The 18,561-nt window shown below is 36.4% G+C and overlaps 1 protein-coding gene across 3 annotated transcripts in view; it reads right to left on the bottom strand.

Annotated features, from left to right (window-relative positions):
• ANKIB1 (ankyrin repeat and IBR domain containing 1) overlaps nt 1-18,561 on the bottom strand; it is a 135,271-nt gene that overhangs the window by 21,735 nt on the left and 94,975 nt on the right. For all 3 annotated transcript variants that reach the window (XM_028525154.2, XM_036010620.1, XM_028525152.2), the window contains exons 8-10: nt 17,313-17,457; nt 15,513-15,679; nt 8,391-8,479 (exon numbers count right to left, since the gene is read on the bottom strand). In XM_028525154.2, the coding sequence (XP_028380955.1) occupies nt 8,391-8,479; nt 15,513-15,679; nt 17,313-17,457 (401 nt within the window). The remainder of the gene's footprint in view (nt 1-8,390; nt 8,480-15,512; nt 15,680-17,312; nt 17,458-18,561) is intronic.

Genomic DNA, 18,561 nt, shown 5'->3' on the forward strand with positions numbered 1-18,561 from the left:
TGGCATGACTATAGGGTAAGAAGCTGCATTCCAAAGCTCTATTTATGAAAACTAATTTAAAGGAGATTTCTCCCTAAAGTTGTGTACAAATAAACTCGGGAAGAAAAAACCCAACGTTAAAAAAAAATCCATTATGTTATTCTCTGCTTAAAATAACCATTGTATCAAAGAAAATTATAGGAAGAATGGTTATTTTAGACAATAATTTCTGGAACAGATGAGTTGTACATATAATTACCATAAAGTTTTCCTCATAGTAAAAAAACATGTACATTATATTGAAATATCAACACTTTTTTTACCCATAATTATTTCAGATAAGCTAAAAATAAATCCAATGTGACATGTCTAAAACTAAATTTATCACTGCCCCCAAACTTGCTTTCTCCATCCTGTCCTGTTAAATGATATGATTGTTTACCCAGAGTCAATCCAGAATATCATGTGATCTTGGACACACCCTTCTCTTTCTCTCGCCCACCATGTCCCACTGATTCTGCCTCTTTTCCATACCTGTTTCTCTCCAATTCCAATTTTACTGCTCTAGCTAGGATCCTTCACACCTCTTGCCGAGACAATTAAAACACAGAAAACTAACCTATCTCTGCAGCTCCATCTCCCTCCTCCCAATCCCCACAATACATCCTAGACAGTAATCTCTTCAACACACAAATCTGCTTTTGATCTCTTAGTGCTCCCCACTGACTACTACTGACTACAAAATAAAGTCAAATTGCTTTAACAAAGAATATAAAGCCCTTCATGATATGGCCACTATCTGGCAAGTTTCTCTCAACCTCTCTCCCACACTAACCTTATGCTCTGTATTAAATTCAATTTATCCTACTAAATTCAAGATCAACAATCTTAAGAAATGCCATGGTTTCTATCCTAAAGTTGATATTTTACATTCTATAAACTTTTTCTCCCCAGTGGAGAGAGTTAGGGGCTGGGAAGAGTTTGTGATGCACAATTAAAAACTTATTTTTCCCCGTAAAATCAGTAATCAAGTTAAACAAACAAAGAAACAAACAAACAAACAGACAAAAAACTCTACATGTTCAGGGAAACCTGTTTTCTTTCCTGAAAGAGATGTCAGAAAATCATGGTTAGATTCACTGAAAGTACCCATCCACTCAAGGCTCTGATTATATGCAGAGCCTCTCTTAGAAGGTAAGGGGTTGGCCCTAATGTTTAAAGCAGGGCAGTAATCAGAGGTTTTGAGTTTTGAAGCTTAAAAGGAAAAGTTACCCAAGCCCTCAGATACAAACCCCAGGAGAGGGAAGGAGGCAAAGGCTGGAGTTGACTGAACCCTGGGAATTGGTTCTGTATAGGAATTGGAAGAGCTGAAACTAGGAGTAGTCCCCTGATGGAGCCCAGCAGTGGTGGAGGGGGGCTGTCTTGCTACAAGGAACACTTAAATTTGTGTCAACAATCTAATAGTAGTTCTGCTGAATTGCAAAGCACTGGTCTTCAATTCCACATAGCAAAGAAAACAACAGCCACAATGAAGTGATCAGACTCCACTCCAGTTCCAAACCCACTTGGCAGATGATGGTTTGATTAGCATGTTAGTGGAGAGAATTCTGAGATAGCTGGTGGAAAACAGGAGTTTCAGAAGAAACGTACCACTACACTTATGGTCAAAAAGGTCAAGATGGAGAGGTAACGCCATTTACAAAGGGTATTACTGTAGAACTAATCACTAAGTACAAATTTCTACTTTTTGTTTACATGTAGTAGCCTTTCCCTTCCCTTCAGTGTCAACATTATTTTTAGCTCCGAGGCTCTCACACATTCTTATGACCTTATTGTCTATTGTTATAATAAATAAAGCACAAAGCCATTAAAACAAAGCAGCTGTGTGGCCTGCAACATAACAGTGTTTTTCTCCCACCCTTTGAGAGAATGCTAATTCCAAACTGCATTCTAGCGGACTGCATGAAGTAAATCATGCTCAGGAAATGACTATTATTGCAACAAAAACCTGTGTGGGAATAAAAGCCTTCACTTCCAGTTTTCTGAACATGCTCATTTCATACATCTGCCCTTTTTATGTACTCTTCTTCATCCTTGCAATACTGTATCTCCCTTCATTCTACCTGATGACTCTTCTTCACTCGTAATGACTTCCATACTCTTCCCTTCACTTTGGTTACATGTCTATTAAATCTTGATCTTCTTTCCTTTATAATCTTGTGTGTTTAGATTTCTTTCTAAGAAATATTAACTTCATGTAATCAAATATTGGCATATAACAGAATCTAAGACCTATTAGCAGAGTCAACATGTATGAAAGTGAAAACAAAGTTCTTTTTAAAGACTGAATTCTCAAAAGGACAATCTGAATTCCATTAACCATTTATTTATTATGTACTATGAGTATCAATCTGATAATTTTATAAACTAACCACCATTTCACAGAAAGTGGTGAAATTTCTGCTTCTGCTTTGATTAGGCAAACTAGAGGCAGTTTCAGAACTTAAAAACAGTATCTGAATGTGGAATTAATTCTTTGAACTGATTTCAGTTTACTTTCTAATACTCTTTTTCATTACTTAGATTTTGTTGCTCCTTTTGAGTCTTATAAATTCAGTAACTCTGGAAAACTGGGCACAAGGGATAAATCTTTCTCATGAATCTTTAAGTTTGTTTGAAAATGTTTATACCAGGTATTGAGATCATGAGCCAAGGTAATAAGTAAACTCAACAGAGCATTTAATCATACTTTTGTTTTTTTGAATATTTTTTGTATATTTAATGATGATGTTCTACTTAAGTATTATACTTGGCCTATTACTGTTTGCTTCAAGCCTCACCCTAAATTTCGTGAACTTAAGAGGCCATCGTAACAGCCAACACCTTTAGTGCGAAGGACAACTGGGAACATTCTCTGCAGCCGTGGCGTTGTTTCCTCTGGTAGACTACTTCTCAGGTACCCTTGGTCTCTTTACTCCTATCTAATTTTCTGAAGTTCCTCTGTGTTTCTGAATTAAAACCCTATTTGGAACTTTTTGAGAATGATCTTCAGTTTTTTTTTTTAATATATTTTATTGATTATGCTATTACAGTTGTCCCATTTTCCCCCCTTCACTCCCCTCCACCCTGTACAACCTCTCATGTCCATGTGTCATACTTATGAGTTCTTTAGCTCCTACATTTCCCATACTATTCTTACCCTCCCCCTATCTATTTTCAACCTACAATCTATGCTACTTATTCTCTGTACCTTTTCCCCCTCTCTCCTCTTCCCACTCTCCTGTTGCTAACCCTCCATGTGATCTCCATTTCTGTGGTTCTGTTTCTGGTTCTAGTTGTTTGCTTAGTTTCTTTTGGTTTTGCTTTAGGTGTGGTTGTTCATAATTGTGAGTTTGCTGTCCTTTTACTATACATGTTTTTTCTTTATCTTCTTTTCTTAGATAAGTCCCTTTAACATTTCATAAAATAAGGGCTTGGTGGTGATGAACTCCTTTAACTTGACCTTATCTGAGAAGCACTTTATCTGCCCTTCCATTCTAAATGAGAGCTTTGCTGGATAGAGCAATCTGGGATGTAGGTCCTTGTCTTTCATGACTTGGAATATTTCTTTCCAGCCCCTTCTTGCCTGTAAGGTCTCTTTTGAGAAATCAGCTGACAGTCTGATGGGAACTCCTTTGTAGGTTACTGTCCCCTTACCTCTTGCTGCTTCTGGGATTCTCTCCTTCATTTTTACCCTGGCTAATGTAATTATGATGTGCCTTGGTGTGTTTCTTCTTGGGTCCAACTTCTTTGGGGCTCTCTGTGCTTCCTGGATTTCTTTGAAGTCTATTCCCTTTTCAAGATTGGGAAAGTTCTCCTTTATTATTTGTACAAATAACTTTTCCACTTGTTGCTCTTCCTCTTCTCCTTCTGGTACCCCTATAATTCGGATGTTGGAACGTTTCAAGATGTCCTGGACGCTCCTAAGCTTCTCCTCATTTTTTTGAATTCTTATTTCTTCATGTTTTCCTGCTTGGTTGTTTTTTTACTTCCTTCTGGTCCACTCTATTGTTTTGAGTCCCAGTTTCCTTCCCATCACTATTGGCTCTCCATGTATCTTCCTTCATCTCTTTTATGGTAACCTGCATATTTTCATCTAATTTGCGCCCCAAATCAACCAATTCTGTGAGCTTCCTGATAACCAGTGTTTTGAACTGTGCATCTGATAGATTGGCTATTTCTTGGTCGCTCAAAAGGATGAGTCCTGGGGGACTGATCTGTTCTTCTGTTGGAGACATGCCTCTCTCTGTCTTTCTTTTTTTACCGTCTGGTCACTCTTGTTATGGTGAGGGGTGGAGCCTTAGGTGTTTACCTGGGCTGGACACCCCAGTCGCTAGATTGTGACGTTGTACGTGGGGCCAGGTGCGGGACGGGGAGGGAACAATGGCGGTAGTTCCGTTCTCCTGGGGTCACAGTCCCTTCTCTGGGATCCTGGGTTGCGTGCTCTGCCCTGGTCCACAATCGCTGCTTCACTGGGTCCGCCAGCCGCTGCTTGCGTACTCAGGGTCCACCGCTGCGATCTTACGCGCCCCGATGGCTTACGTGCTGAGTTCGAGCCGAGTTCTCCCCATCACCGCGCACCGCTGCCTACCCGTGCCCGCCGGGCTCCGCTCCTCCTACCGGTCTGTATGAATGGGTCTACTTCAACTTCTTGGCTGTCCAACTTCCATTCGGATAAATTCTCTGTCAGTTCTGGGTGTTATTCTGGCTCTAAATTGTTGTTGTTCTAATCTTGGTTGTGCGTGGAGGTAAGGTGCGTCCACCTATGCCTCCATCTTGCTGGAAGTCCTGATATTCAGTTCTTAAATGAGGTGTCCCTATCTCTGGCAGCCAGAAGTAACCACACATACACCATGGACACTATCCCATTTCCTCCCTCATTGTCAGGATCACTCTCATGTGCAAGGATGTTCTGTCATGGTGCCACCAATAATCTGGACTTGCTGGCCAGGTTGTTCTCTCTCTCCTTCCCTAGCAAAAACTTATTAGTGGATATGGAATAACGGATCCATCTTTAGAACTGTAAAGAATAATTGAAAATAATCACCCATTTCAAAATATTTGCTTTACGTCTCCAATCAAACACTTCTGGCCACTTTCTATTAAAGAATTAAATTATATAGTGTACTAATTACTTCTCGTGGTACATTAACTCTTTCAGGCAACTAGTTAGTACACACTTGATTTTCACATAATGACATCTTAACTTTTTGGCATACACCTCTCCTCTCCCATCTGCACTGTCTGTCTTGCTCAAGCTCTTATATCCTTTTACTTGGACAGTCTGAAGGCATCTCAGAAACAGTGTTCTTATCTAGTGTTTCAATAATCCCTAATTCATCATCCACACTTCTGCCCAAGTGATCTAAGTAAGCACCCTCATTTATTACTCTCCAACCCAACTCCTTATTGCTCCTTCAGTCTCCCTAGTTGTCTATTTTGGTAAAAATATCTCTGATAGTGCCACTTTCCTATTTTAAAAACCACTTTCTGTGGCTTATTCTGTTACCAGGATAAACTCAGATTATTTGGCAAGAATCCTCATGATCTGGCGACACCTACTTTTTCAGTGTCTCAGGATAGAGCCAGACCTCCCAGGATGGCATTTAATCCCGGCTCAGACCCAGTTTGGACTTGTGCCTGTACAGTCTGATCTCTGAGGGCACCTTCCTTTGCACCGGCTGTACCGAACTGTGTACAGTCCCTGAACATGCCATGCTGCTTCACAGCCCTCCTCCATCCTATGCCTGGGACACCCTTCCAATTCTGGTCTCTATGAAGGACATCCATCAGCTTTCAAAATGCAGCTTATCTTCAATTCTTTTATAGAGCTTTTTCTAATCTCCTCCTTTGTCCCTCCCCATCTGCATAATGTACCACAGGTACACTGTTCTCTCACAGCATTTACAAATGTTCTTTTTATTTAGTTTTGTATATAGCTGTCACCATCTCTAAAATGTACATTTTAAGAGCATAGAGGGTATCTTATTTCTGTATTCTAACATAAAATAGTAAAAAATGTTAAATAAATAATGAAGATACCATTTAAAGGTAACAAGGGACTTCTCCATTTTCTCAGCATCTCTTCTGAGCTGTAGGGAACTTCTAAAATTCTACTAAACATCTTCTGATATATGTCCTGAAAGTACCTCAAGTTCAAAATGCCCACAGCGAAACTCATCATTTCCCCCTGAACATTACTCCCTTATCTGAATTTCCTTAGCTAACCAATGATGCCATGATCTACCATCTGGCTCAAACTAAAAATCCACTGTCCTATGTCTGGTCTCTTTCTCCTCCAGTCTATCCTTTCTAGTTGTATATCTTTGATAATCACATACCCCTATTTTTTAAGTGCATTCTATGGCTTATTTGTTACTTGGATAAACTCACACAATTTGGCAAGAACATTCACAATCTGGCAACACCTATCTTTCCAGGCTCATCTCTTGCAATTTTCTCCCATGGACCTTAACTTTAAGCTCCATAGATATGAATAAAAAAAGTAGGTACATGGACAGTAGCAAGCCATCTCTATAGAAACACAGATGTCTCTAGGTGGCAGAAGCAGGAAAAGAAAGCAAAATCCAATTGTGTTGTCATGCTTAAAGGTGTTGTAGATAATGGTATTAATCTATTCATGGAACTGATACATATATACAGACCCACATCTATCAGGAGAATGGGGAAAATGGGCAGGTATTGAGAAAGCAATGACAAGCTATTATGTGGCTTTCAAGAGAAAGACATGATAAATCTGGAGTACAGGAACAATCTATACAGGTGTTTTTGATTTGGGAAGTGTGTAACACACAGCAGATACTTAAAAAAATTGCTGATTGAATGATGAATGTACAGGACACAAATATTTAATCAAACCTCATTATAAAGTATCCTAAGATTATCCACTTCCCTTTGCTTCTGGATAAGGATGTGAGTCTTCTCATCATGTGAAAGGAACCTTGCTCATTAGCGACTAATAAACTGGCATTCTGGTTTACATGGTAGTCTCTTCCCCATGGATCTGAATAGCCGAGTCAGTGCACAAAATGAATCTTGTGAATCCGAAATGCTGAGGAGCAGCTCTTGGGCCATGGAGTACTGTGTAATATAACACAAGCCTGTAACAGGTTTCATGGCTGCCAGCCAGTCCCCCAGAGTCACTTCAGCTGCTGACATGCAAACCTACCACATCTTTGCCTCTGCAGATATGCTAAAACCCCATTAATATCTCACTGTCTTCAGGAAGATTCTTTGACATTCCATCCCCGGATCTGATTTAGTTGTTCTTGTTTTTGTACTCTTATCTTTTTCTTCTTTTGTCCTCCTATCTTTACCCAACTATACAGGGTGGGGCAAAAGTAGGTTTATAGTTGTTTGTATGGGAAATTATATAATAATAAATTATAATACAAGCATTAATCTCTGTTTTGTGTATTCACAACTGTAAACCTACTTTTGCCCCACCCTGTATTAGTTATCATAAGATGTTGCAAATATCTGCTTCTCTTCTAGCCTCTGCACTCTTTGAAGGACGGCATCATCTTTATCATGTACTTTGCTCATATAAGTGTAGGCTGACTGAGTGAATTCATAATCCTGATTTGCAATGCCTCAAACTAACTCCATTATCTAAAAAGTGAAGAAAAAAGTCCTAATATAAATTTCATTTACATTAATTTGAAAGAAAATAGTTGCCATAAAACACTCAGGGGATAACAATTATTGCAAAGCAGATATATTTACTTGTCAAATGCAGGAACTGCTAGTAGGAAGGCTAATTTCTGCTCACCAGACCTATGCCTTGTGTTGCTCAATGCAATGTAAGTGTAAGTTTCCTAAACTGTAAAATGAGATTCCTAATATCAATCTCATAGCAGTTCTGTGAGAACTGACGGAGTAATGAATTTATAGAAGTCTTAGTAAACACAACTACAGACATGACAATTAATGTAAGTCTGCAGAACCACATTAGTAAGAAGTTAATTTGTCTTATTATTCGCTAGAAGCTTTCAGGAAATAAGATGCTTCCTCTCACTACGGATCATACATTTCTTCCCATAAAGGTCAAAGAAGTTAGTTGACCTGCCCCAGAATAACAGGGAAGGCAGTAGTAGGAGCCTTAAATGGGGCTCCTGTTTACCTGTCTGTCTTAGGAAATAAGTCAGTTGGAAACATGGAACTTGGTTATGACTCTCTCTTGCAAAAAACCTGTCACCTCCAAAAGGATGTTGATCAAAAGGGCGATGTTAAAGAGGGGAACTCCATTAACAAACCTGAACATTTCTTAAATGAAGACTCTAAGAAATATGACATTATCTTTTGTATGCTATTAGAAAATGTGCAGCATAGCTATCTAAAATTCCTCTTACATTCTTCTGGTTTCATTTCAGTTATTTTTTGTAGCCAATTTTTCCATGTTTGGCAATCACAAGGCTCATGTGCTTCACCAAGGCACTCCCTAAAGAGGAAAACATAGAAAAGGCAATTGTAAAATATTCTTCATCAACACTCGAGTAAAAGAATAAGTAGAAAGTAACTCTTTCAACTTTAAAGTTGAGAAAACTGAGACACAGTGACTACTGAGAAATGAAGTATTTCAATAGAGGAATTAAAAATATGATCCTGAAGCTTGATTCCAACAGGTTAGTTTTTCTTTTTAACTGGTATATTCATTTACACATTTAAAATAATTCCAAATAAATTACCTAATACTTATAACTTAGTTTTGCATGCCTTAAGAGCTATACAATATATTTTTACCAGTTAGGTTCTGCCCTCACTAATACTTTAAATCCTAGCAACTCGAAGTGTGTTCGTCTGGCTAGCAGCATTATTAGGAGCTTGTTTAACATGCAGAAGAGCAGACCCCACTACACCTAATGATTAGAATATACTTTTTATCAATATTATCTCATGGCCTTTCTGCATTTTAAAGTTTGAGAAGTGCTGTTTTGTATCACATTTGTGTCATTACTTTTACTTCTGAATCCCCAAGTAACAACTAGGGCAACCTAATTTACTTCTGAGTTTGATGAATTCCCAACTTTCTGTTTCACTGGATTTTGGCAAATTTTGATGTAAATAGTTAAGAAAACATATCAATTTACCATTTGTAAGTTAATTTTATATTCTTTCTCTTACTACATAAAATCAAACATTAGATAGGGCCTAAAGCATTTACAAATTATTTGTTTTAATTCAATATGATGCTATATTCTATAGAGCAAAGGTAATTATTACAGTTAATAATAAAATATCTAAAAAACTCCTTTCAATGTTGGCAGACACCGCTGAAGTAAATTTAACATTATAAGATTGGGAAACACATAACAAAACTGAAATTTTTATAATTTAGCAGGAAAAGTAACAAACCGAAGATCAGGCATAATGTGAAAATGGTCACAACACATTATACTGAAAAGCTGGATGTAAAGTTTATATAAAGAATAGTTCTGATTTCACAAATGTATATATTCTTAGAAAAGCCTAAAAGAAATCTAATAAAATGTTATCAGTAGTTAAAAAAATATATATAATTTTTGGGGGAGAAAGACCTAATCTGAAGTTGTTATCATTATTGTTATTTTATTTTTTAAAATAAAATTTATTTTATTTATTTTTAGATAGAGGGAAAAAGGAAGAAGAGAGGATGATAAACATCAATGTGAGAAATATCAATTGGTTGCCTCTTGCATGTGCCCTGACCAGGGAACCAAACCTGCACCTGGGCATGTGGCCTGACTGGGGACTGATCCTGGGACTTCTTGCTTTGCAGGATGATGCCCCATCAACTGGGCCACCATGGTCAGGGCATTATTATTGTTATTTTAAATAAAGATCTTATTTGAAAAGTTTAAGTTTGTTAAGACACGCATCCTGACTCAGAGTCTTACAAACTAAGTAACATATCACTATATTAAGAATGTGCCAATTCTACTTCATATCCATTAGGATGGCTACTATTTAAAAAAGTGAAAAATAACAAGTGTTGGGGAGGACGTGGAAAAATAGAAACCCTTGTGCATTTCTGGTAGGAATGTAAAATGATGTAGCTTGTATGGGAAGCAGTTTGGTGGTTCCTCAAAGTGTTAAACAAAATTATCACATGATCTAGCAATTCCACCTCTAGGTATATACCTAAAAGAAATCAAGGACTCATACTTTTACACCAATGTTCATAACAGCATTATTCACAACAACCAAAATATGGGAACAACCCAAGTGTCACTGACAGATGAATAAACAAAATGCAGTATGTACACACACACACAATGGAATATTAGCCAGCAATAAAAAGAAATGAAATTCTGATCCATGATACATCCACATTGTAATGTGGATGAATCTTGAGACATTAGAAACATTCTAAGTGAAATAAGCCAGACACAAAAGGACAAATATTATATGATTTCACTTCTATTAAATATTTAGAATAGGGGAATTCATAGAGACAGAAAGTAGAATGGTGTTTACCAGTAGCTAAAGCAGAGGGAGGATGGAGAGTGTCTGCTTAATGGATACAGAGTTTCTGTTTGGGAAGATGAAAAAGTTCTGAAAATGCACACATTATGAATGTATTTAGTACTACTGAATTACATACTTAAAAATGGCTTAAACCTGGCTGGCGTAGCTCAGTGGATTGAGCATGGGCTGCGAACCAAAGTGTCACAGGTTTGATTCCCAGCCAGGGTACATGCCTGGGTTGCAGGCCATAACCCCCAGCAACCGCACATTGATGTTTCTCTCTCTCTCTCTATCTCCCTCCCTTCCCTCTCTAAAAGTAAATAAATAAAATCTTTTAAAAAATGGTTTAAAGAAAAAACAACAGCAACCAGTTACTTTGAAAATACTTTAGTTTCCCTAAATTCCTGACATCACCAAAGCTGGAATTTGGGAAACCTTTTCTGTAAATGCAGTTTTATAGAGTTCTTCAGTAACTCAGTGGTAATTTAACAGTTATTCAAAAAATCATTGGGTTGCCCTGGCTGGTAGCTCAGTTGGTTAAGAGTGTCATCTGGATATGCCAAGGTTGTGGGTCCGATCCCTGTCAGGGCACATGTTGAGAGTCAACCAACGAATGGATGAGTAAGTGGAACAGCATATCGGTGTTTCCCTCGCTCTCTCTAAAATCAATCAAAAACATATTAATTTGATTAAAAAGGTAAGTAGATATATTAAATTTACTTTAGTACATATTAAAATCAATTCTCCTTTCCAGAACTGTAAAAGATATTTGTAATAACTGTTAATTTTAAATTGGCACATATACTACCATACACTAAGTATTAGAAAGATACCACAGACGAAGGAGCAGTGTTTCCTAGAATCTGTATTCCTCGTGACTCATTTAAAACAAAAATTAAGGTGTAGAAAAGCCTTATATCTTTGTAGTACCTAAAACAAATCAAATAAAATGAATGAAATAAATTATTTTCATTAAGTTTAAGACTTTCCAGTACTTCTGGCCAAGATGGAGGTGTGGGTAGATACACTTTGCCTCCTCACACAACCAATAAAGGACAACAAATTAAAAAACAAAAACAGAACTGTCAGAAAATGGAACTGTATGGAAGTCCAACAACCAAGGAGTTAAAGAAGAAACATTCATCCAGACTGGTAGGAGGGGTGGAGAGGACACGCAGCAAGGTGGTGGCTGGAAGACTGGGGCAGGCAAGGTGGTGGCTGGTGGTCCCACATTTGTGTGCGGATAAGCTGGGAGGAACAACTGGGGAGTGAGACAGACTGTGCAACCCATGGTTCCAGTGCAGAGAAATAAGGCCTCAAAACCTCTGGCTGTAAAAACCTGTGGGAGTTGCGGCAGTGGGAGAAACTCCCAGCTTCACAGGAGAATTCACTGGAGAGACCCACAGGGTCCTAAAATGTACATAAGAACAGTTACCTGTTCTGCAGGTAACTGAAGCCTAAATTCCTAAAGAAAGTTTTTAACCAAGACACCAATGACTGATGACAAGTACTTTTGCCATGTATAATGTACACCCACATTTTTGGTCCAAACTTTCAGGCAAAAAATCTTTCATTTTAATTTTTAAATTCAATTATTTGTTTATTTAGATACTTTTTTCATTATAAAGGAATTTTAGCATTTATTTGTGAACATATGGATATTGTTACTGCTTTCTAGAGTTACACTTTTAACACACAAGCATTAATAAAATAATTAAAAACATTTATAAAGATACAGAATTAGTAGTATCCATGTATGATCTGAATCCTTATTTTTCCCTCAAAAATTTGGGCAAGAAAGTATACATAATGCACAGCAAAAATATGGTATTCTGACAGACCTGGTACCTGTTGCTGAAATTGCACTGTACCTCAAAATGTCACTAAAAGCAAGTGAATGAACTGTAAGGGGAATTTTGGCACATAGTCAACTGAAATTCAGAGATACTAATAAAGTGGGTTAATTCAGGAAATAGGTGCTTAGTAAGAAATTACAAAGAAAAAAATGGTTGTCATACCTAAAATCCTTAACCTTGTCTAAATATGATGGTTAACTAGTATCAGGAGACCAAGGAATGTCTTTACTTGAAAGTCTGTCAATACACACAACCACTGGCAGAACAAAAAGAAATGCAAAAGTGAAAATAGCATTTGGCTCAGCGTTTGTTCTGCCACATGTACCTGGAGCAACAAGGGTGGCACTGCTTTTACTGCATGTTAGTGCTACTTTAGGTTTTATGTGTTATTTGGTATGATTTCATAGGCTATGAAACCTATGAAGACTCAAAATTTCCTATATAAATTAATGGTAACTGCTTCTTTACTTTATGTCATTTCTGCCTACTCTGCCCTACTTTAGGGTAGTGGGGAAAACCTGTATTTAGATGGGCATGCTACTGTGTATTAAAGGACATGATATTTAAACAGGATCTTGTTACTGATCTCTACCAAATAAATAGCATCTTGTTTTAATTCCTGGCCTAGAAAGGGTTGAAGAATGTTCTGTTAGCTGGAAGGACTCTGATACTAAAATAGCTGAATACTGCCAGTCTGGAAAAATCTTTATTTCCAGAACCACAGCTATTAAGCTAAGAGTTTCAGACTGATTATGCAAGAGAAGATGAGACTCAACTATTAGGCCACAAACAAGGACAACCTCATTTATTTTGCCCAGTGGACTCTTTTAAAGAGTCTCTTTTTCTGAGAAGTCTATGGAGAAAGAGATGAAGCATGAAACTATTACTTTAACTCAATCAAGATTCATGATCCTACCGAGGGAGGATGTGTTACCAAAATCCTTATTCTGGGTACTGGAGGAAAACAGAACAAGCTGATGACAATTTTAATGCCAAGACATTCACTTTTAAAGTTTCCCCAAACACTTGACAAGCCTGCACATTACTGGAGGGGTAAGCGGACCAGAAACCTGATACTGTGATTTCTCACCAGGTGCACCACTGTGATTCAAGCCTTCCTATCAGGGATTCAAATTTGTTTTATGGTTGTGGCGACACTATTTCAAAGGCATAGTTTCGGTAAAGAAATGCTCCATAGCTGTGTTAAATATTAAAAACCTCACCATTTTACTATTTAGAATATTCTTGCCAGGCAATTTTAGTGAATAACTCTAAAATATGTGTGACTTCTATGGATTTAGAAGAGATGAAGTCCAAGTAAGTTTCTCAGTTTCCAAAGGAGATACTGGTGATAAAAGGGACCAGGAGACATTCAGGAGAAAATAACCATTATACAAGGTTAATTTTGAGTTTTCACAGGTTAAGATTTTGGTGCCCAAGGAGTTGTTTGGTGCACAACAAATCTTTGAAGACTTAACTAAGAAAGACTTTGTGTTAGTTCAGAGGGCAGAGAACTAGTAGCTTAATATATGCAATAAAAAGAAAATCCAAGGGGAGAAGGTCACTGGCTCAAGGAGAGTCCATCCAGGTTCTGAACACTGTCTAGGGATAATGCTGTCAAGTCAACACAAAATGCAATTCTACAGGCGAAGGGGAAAAGCATTCTAGGTTCAGTTATGAAGGGTCCAGAACTGGTTGATGGGCACTTTATAACAGAAAGGGCTAGCTTGTGGTAGGAATGGAAATAAATGCCTACTCCTACCTTCCCTCCTAACAATGAATACATTCAGTTGTATTCAGGCAGACATTTCTCGTGGGTGACTCTCAACTGATTTTGTCACATGCAATTCTTAAAAAGAAGAAATTATTATTGCCATTTCTTGTAGTTTTTATAATCATCTTTAGAAATATATATAAAGATCTCTTCTGTAAAGCTTCCTTTTGCATGAAGCAGATTGTGCTTCTCTCTAAAACACTAGAGAAAGGCAGAATTCTACTTAAAATTAAAAAATTTTCAATTTATGATTACAGGAAAAGCTCTACTATAGAAATAATAGCAGGAAGCTATGAATGTAAAACAAAGAATGTGGCTATATTTCAATAAAACTTTATTTTAAAGTGTGGACAGTAGTTCAGTAACACCTGACCTAGAGTTTAGTGCTATTTATGGATTGTCAGGTCAAGAGATATTTTTAGCTAATGCTAATAATGATTAGGATAAGAAACTGATCTTTCAGGGTAGGAATATTTTATTACTATGCCTTTTTACTATCTAGCAATGCTACAATTCCATTTTGGTTTCTAATAAGTAGACAAAGAGTAGAGTATTATGTGCATCTAAAGTGTATCCTTGCATATATAATAAATCTATAAATGAGCAAAAACCAGAATACTATTTATTTTTGATCATTTAATTAAATAAAACAAAAGTGGATTATCACTGAATCTATTCTGAATAAAGTTAAAATGCTGATGTCAGACAAACATACACAGTTACATAGCCCTCCTATTACTGATTTATCATTAGTTCATACTTACTGAGGGCTTATCAGACACTGGAAATTAAACAAAGACACACAATGTAGTTCCTATCTGGAACTGTGCATTAGAATCATCTAAGAGCTTTTTTTTTTTGAATCCTACTCCAAAACCTACTGCATCAAAATTCTGCTAGGGTTTGGGATGAAAATTTGGAAAAGTTGTCTTAGTAATTCTGGGCTTCTCTGGTTAAGAATTGCTGCTAGAGACATTAAAGGAAAAAATTGCAACTCTAAATATTTTCTAATCTGTGGCCAGCAATTTGATATTTAAGTTCAAGTGAACAGGCTCTGGAATCAAACAGAAGTGGGTTCTAACCCCACTTCTGCCATATGCTAGCTGCACAACCCAAGACAACTTCTCTGTGCCTGAGTTTCTTTATCTGCAAAATGGGCATAATAACAGCACTCAATTCATAGCAAAGTCAGAAGAACTCTTTATGTCAAAATATTTGGCACATTACTCCACACATATCAAGCACATAATAAGTGTAAACTCAATACACATTTTTAAATTAATAAGAATGGTATCAAACACTATAATTTAAAGGCCTGTCTGACTCAAGGTACAAACTCTCTTTAAAAAAACTATGAGAAAGATGATTAGATTATTTCCCACTTGTCTTGCACTGACCAGCAGAAGAGGTGTCCTTTTCCGCAGTCCACGGCAGGAGCTCTGAGCAAAGGGAAGCTGAGTGTATCAGACCCAGATGTATTTGATCCTTGTTTTGTCAGTCTGACTGCTCTTTCGCAGCCTGGAGTAGGACACCATTTAATGGCAGGATTATTTTCAACAAAGGCCTGTTTAAATAGAATAACAAAATACAACAATCAATATTTTTAACTCTGAATTCTAATATAGTATGTTCCAATGTCAATTTACTTTAAAGCCAAAAAAAAGAGTGAAATAATAAACAAGGTGTAGTCAGTCTCAAATGCTTAAAATAGTACAAGTGTGAAACAACTCTTTATTTAAAGTATAACTGACATTCACTATTATATTGGTTTCAGGTGTACAACATAGTGATTTGACATCTGTGATCACCACGACAATTCTAGTAACCTCTGTCACTGTACAAAGTTAATACAATATTATTGACTATATTTCCTATGCTGTACATTACACCTCTGTGACTTAATTATTTTATCACTGGAAATTTGTACCTCTTAGTGCCTTTCAACTTTTTCATCTATTCCCCCAACATCATCCCCTCTGGCAACCATCAGTTTGTTCTCTATATCTGTGAGTCTGTTTCTGTTTTGTTTCCCTTGTTATTTTGTTTGGACCCTGAGATCCACACATAAGTGAAATCATGAAACAACTTAGTAAGAAGGAAAGAAGGGGCAATTACCTAGTAATGGCATGATTTTTAAAATTTATGTTTTCTTTAGTCTAAAAACCAGGATGTAGATGATAATGATAAAGTAAAAATGCAATTATTCATGCAGAAAATGTGTAATTTAGAAGTGTTCTCATACAATGTGGCACTTTTTTGATGAACATAATTATAAATAGAATCTTATATGTGATTATTAGTTGCATTCGAACAGTGAATTTCTAAATGGCATCCTAATAACACATAAAAATCAGTATTATGATGCTTTTTATCTAAAGGAAACAATAGAATTTCTTTTTAAAAAGTGTACATATTAGGGTTTAAAACACAACAATTCTGCACAAAGCACTTAAAGTGTAACTTTTAATTTATACAAAAAAGAAAGTGGCTTGCATATGCTCCTGAATAAAAACATATAGAAAAAAGATGCAATAAACAGTAAACTTATTAATTGAAACTAAAAGAAAACCCCATAAATTTCTAAGTTGATGACCTTTATTTCTAAATATTTATATTTAAGAGTGTAAATTATCATGCCTTTTGGAAAGCTTAATTAAAGTAGTACTGTCCGCCCTGGCTGTCAGTAGATTGAGCGCGGGCTGCGAACCAAAGCATCGCAGGTTCAGTTCCCAGTCAGGGCACATGCCTGGGTTGCAGGCCACAGCCCCCAGCAACCAACCGCACATTGATGTCTCTCTCTCTCTCTCTCTTTCTCCCTCCCTTTCCTCTCTAAAAATAAATAAATAAAATCTTAAAAAAAAGTAGTACTATCTACTTTGAACATTATTTTTATAAATCAGTTATAAAAATACAATAGGCAAATCAGTAAACAGTTTTGAGCAATAGTTTTATTTCTTTTGGTAAACTGCTACTTTAGCTTTTCTTTTATTTTTTCATGATTATAAAATAGTGCTTTAGCTTAAAAATTTAATTAATGCTACCATTCATTTATGCAATTTTTCTGAGACAAAAGGAAATTGCATTTCCATTATGCAATTTTTGTTTTCAAAAATAAAACAAATATATTAAATACAATCTGTTGTAAAGGTTTCATAAAATTAAAATTAGAGATATTGGACAGATAATTGCCAGCATACCTTAATGTCAAACTGTAGGTATCGTTTGTCCATCTCCTTAGAAACTACACTTTCTATGATATCCACAGGTACAAGTTGGAAGCAATCATATGCAGGGCAGAAAATGTTGTGAGCTTCACCTTCTTGAATTTTCAGATTCAAAAATCTGTTAAAATGATCAATTAATAAAAAATAGGCAGAGATGTAATTTGTTTACAGTCTAAGATTTTTTCTATGCTTAATCTTCTGTTAGAATACAACTAAAATAACACCAATGAACCAAGTACGGAATATCAACTATAATACATTGATTGATATAATTCACAAATATTGAACACTAAGTGCAAAGTCATTCATTATACATGTATGAAAATATACACACATGTATTTGTATATTTTATATATTTTTACATATCCTTGTTCTGCTTTATCTTTTAAAATTTGAAACAATATATTTATTTAACTTAAAAAATTCAGGAATAACTGGTTTAGAAAGGTCATATTCAATTCTCAATATTCTACACCTTTAAATAAAAGGGAGCAATCATACAGGGTTAAATAATGCATAATTCCAGAAAATTTGGGGTGGCACTGAAATATAGCATGCCTTTTTGAAGAAAAGGTTTTCTGCTTGTATTTCATGAAGACAAGTATTAAAATGAGCTTCATGTCCTACTCTAGTCACACTAGTTGAGGTAGAAGAGAAAAGCATCCTGGAAAGTGGCGGGAAACTAGCCCAAGGTGAATTAAATGGTTAAGAACAGGATTTTGAGTTAGAGAATTCCAGGCCTGCCACTAACAAGGTATATGATCTTAACTTATTTTAGCTGTTCTGTACCTCGCTTTTATTACCTGTAAAATGGAGATAATAATCTGCACTTCTCGGGATTGTTATACTGATTATATAAATCGTGTAAAATATTTGTATGGTGGCAAATAAAAATTCATAAATTTTAGCAAAGGTTTTATTGTTTCTCTCTCTCTCTCACTCTCCTCTCTCTGTCTCCCACCTCTTACTGTTGGCACAATAAACATGCTCAAGTTTTACCCATTCTGAAAACTTTTCTCAACCAATGACCCTCTTTAGTTGCACTTTCCTTTCACATCAAAATGCAATGACTTGTCACTCCTTCCTCAAGTCCATCATCCATTCACTTCTAAACCCACTGGCTTCTATCTCTTCTTCATTGAATGGCTGGATCTTAACATGGCCATTAAGACTACCCATAAGTAGCCTTGGCCAGGTAGCTCAGTTGACTACAGTGTTTTC

The sequence above is a fragment of the Phyllostomus discolor genome, chromosome 10 (genome assembly GCF_004126475.2).
Source record: "Phyllostomus discolor isolate MPI-MPIP mPhyDis1 chromosome 10, mPhyDis1.pri.v3, whole genome shotgun sequence".
NCBI lineage: Eukaryota > Metazoa > Chordata > Mammalia > Chiroptera > Phyllostomidae > Phyllostomus > Phyllostomus discolor.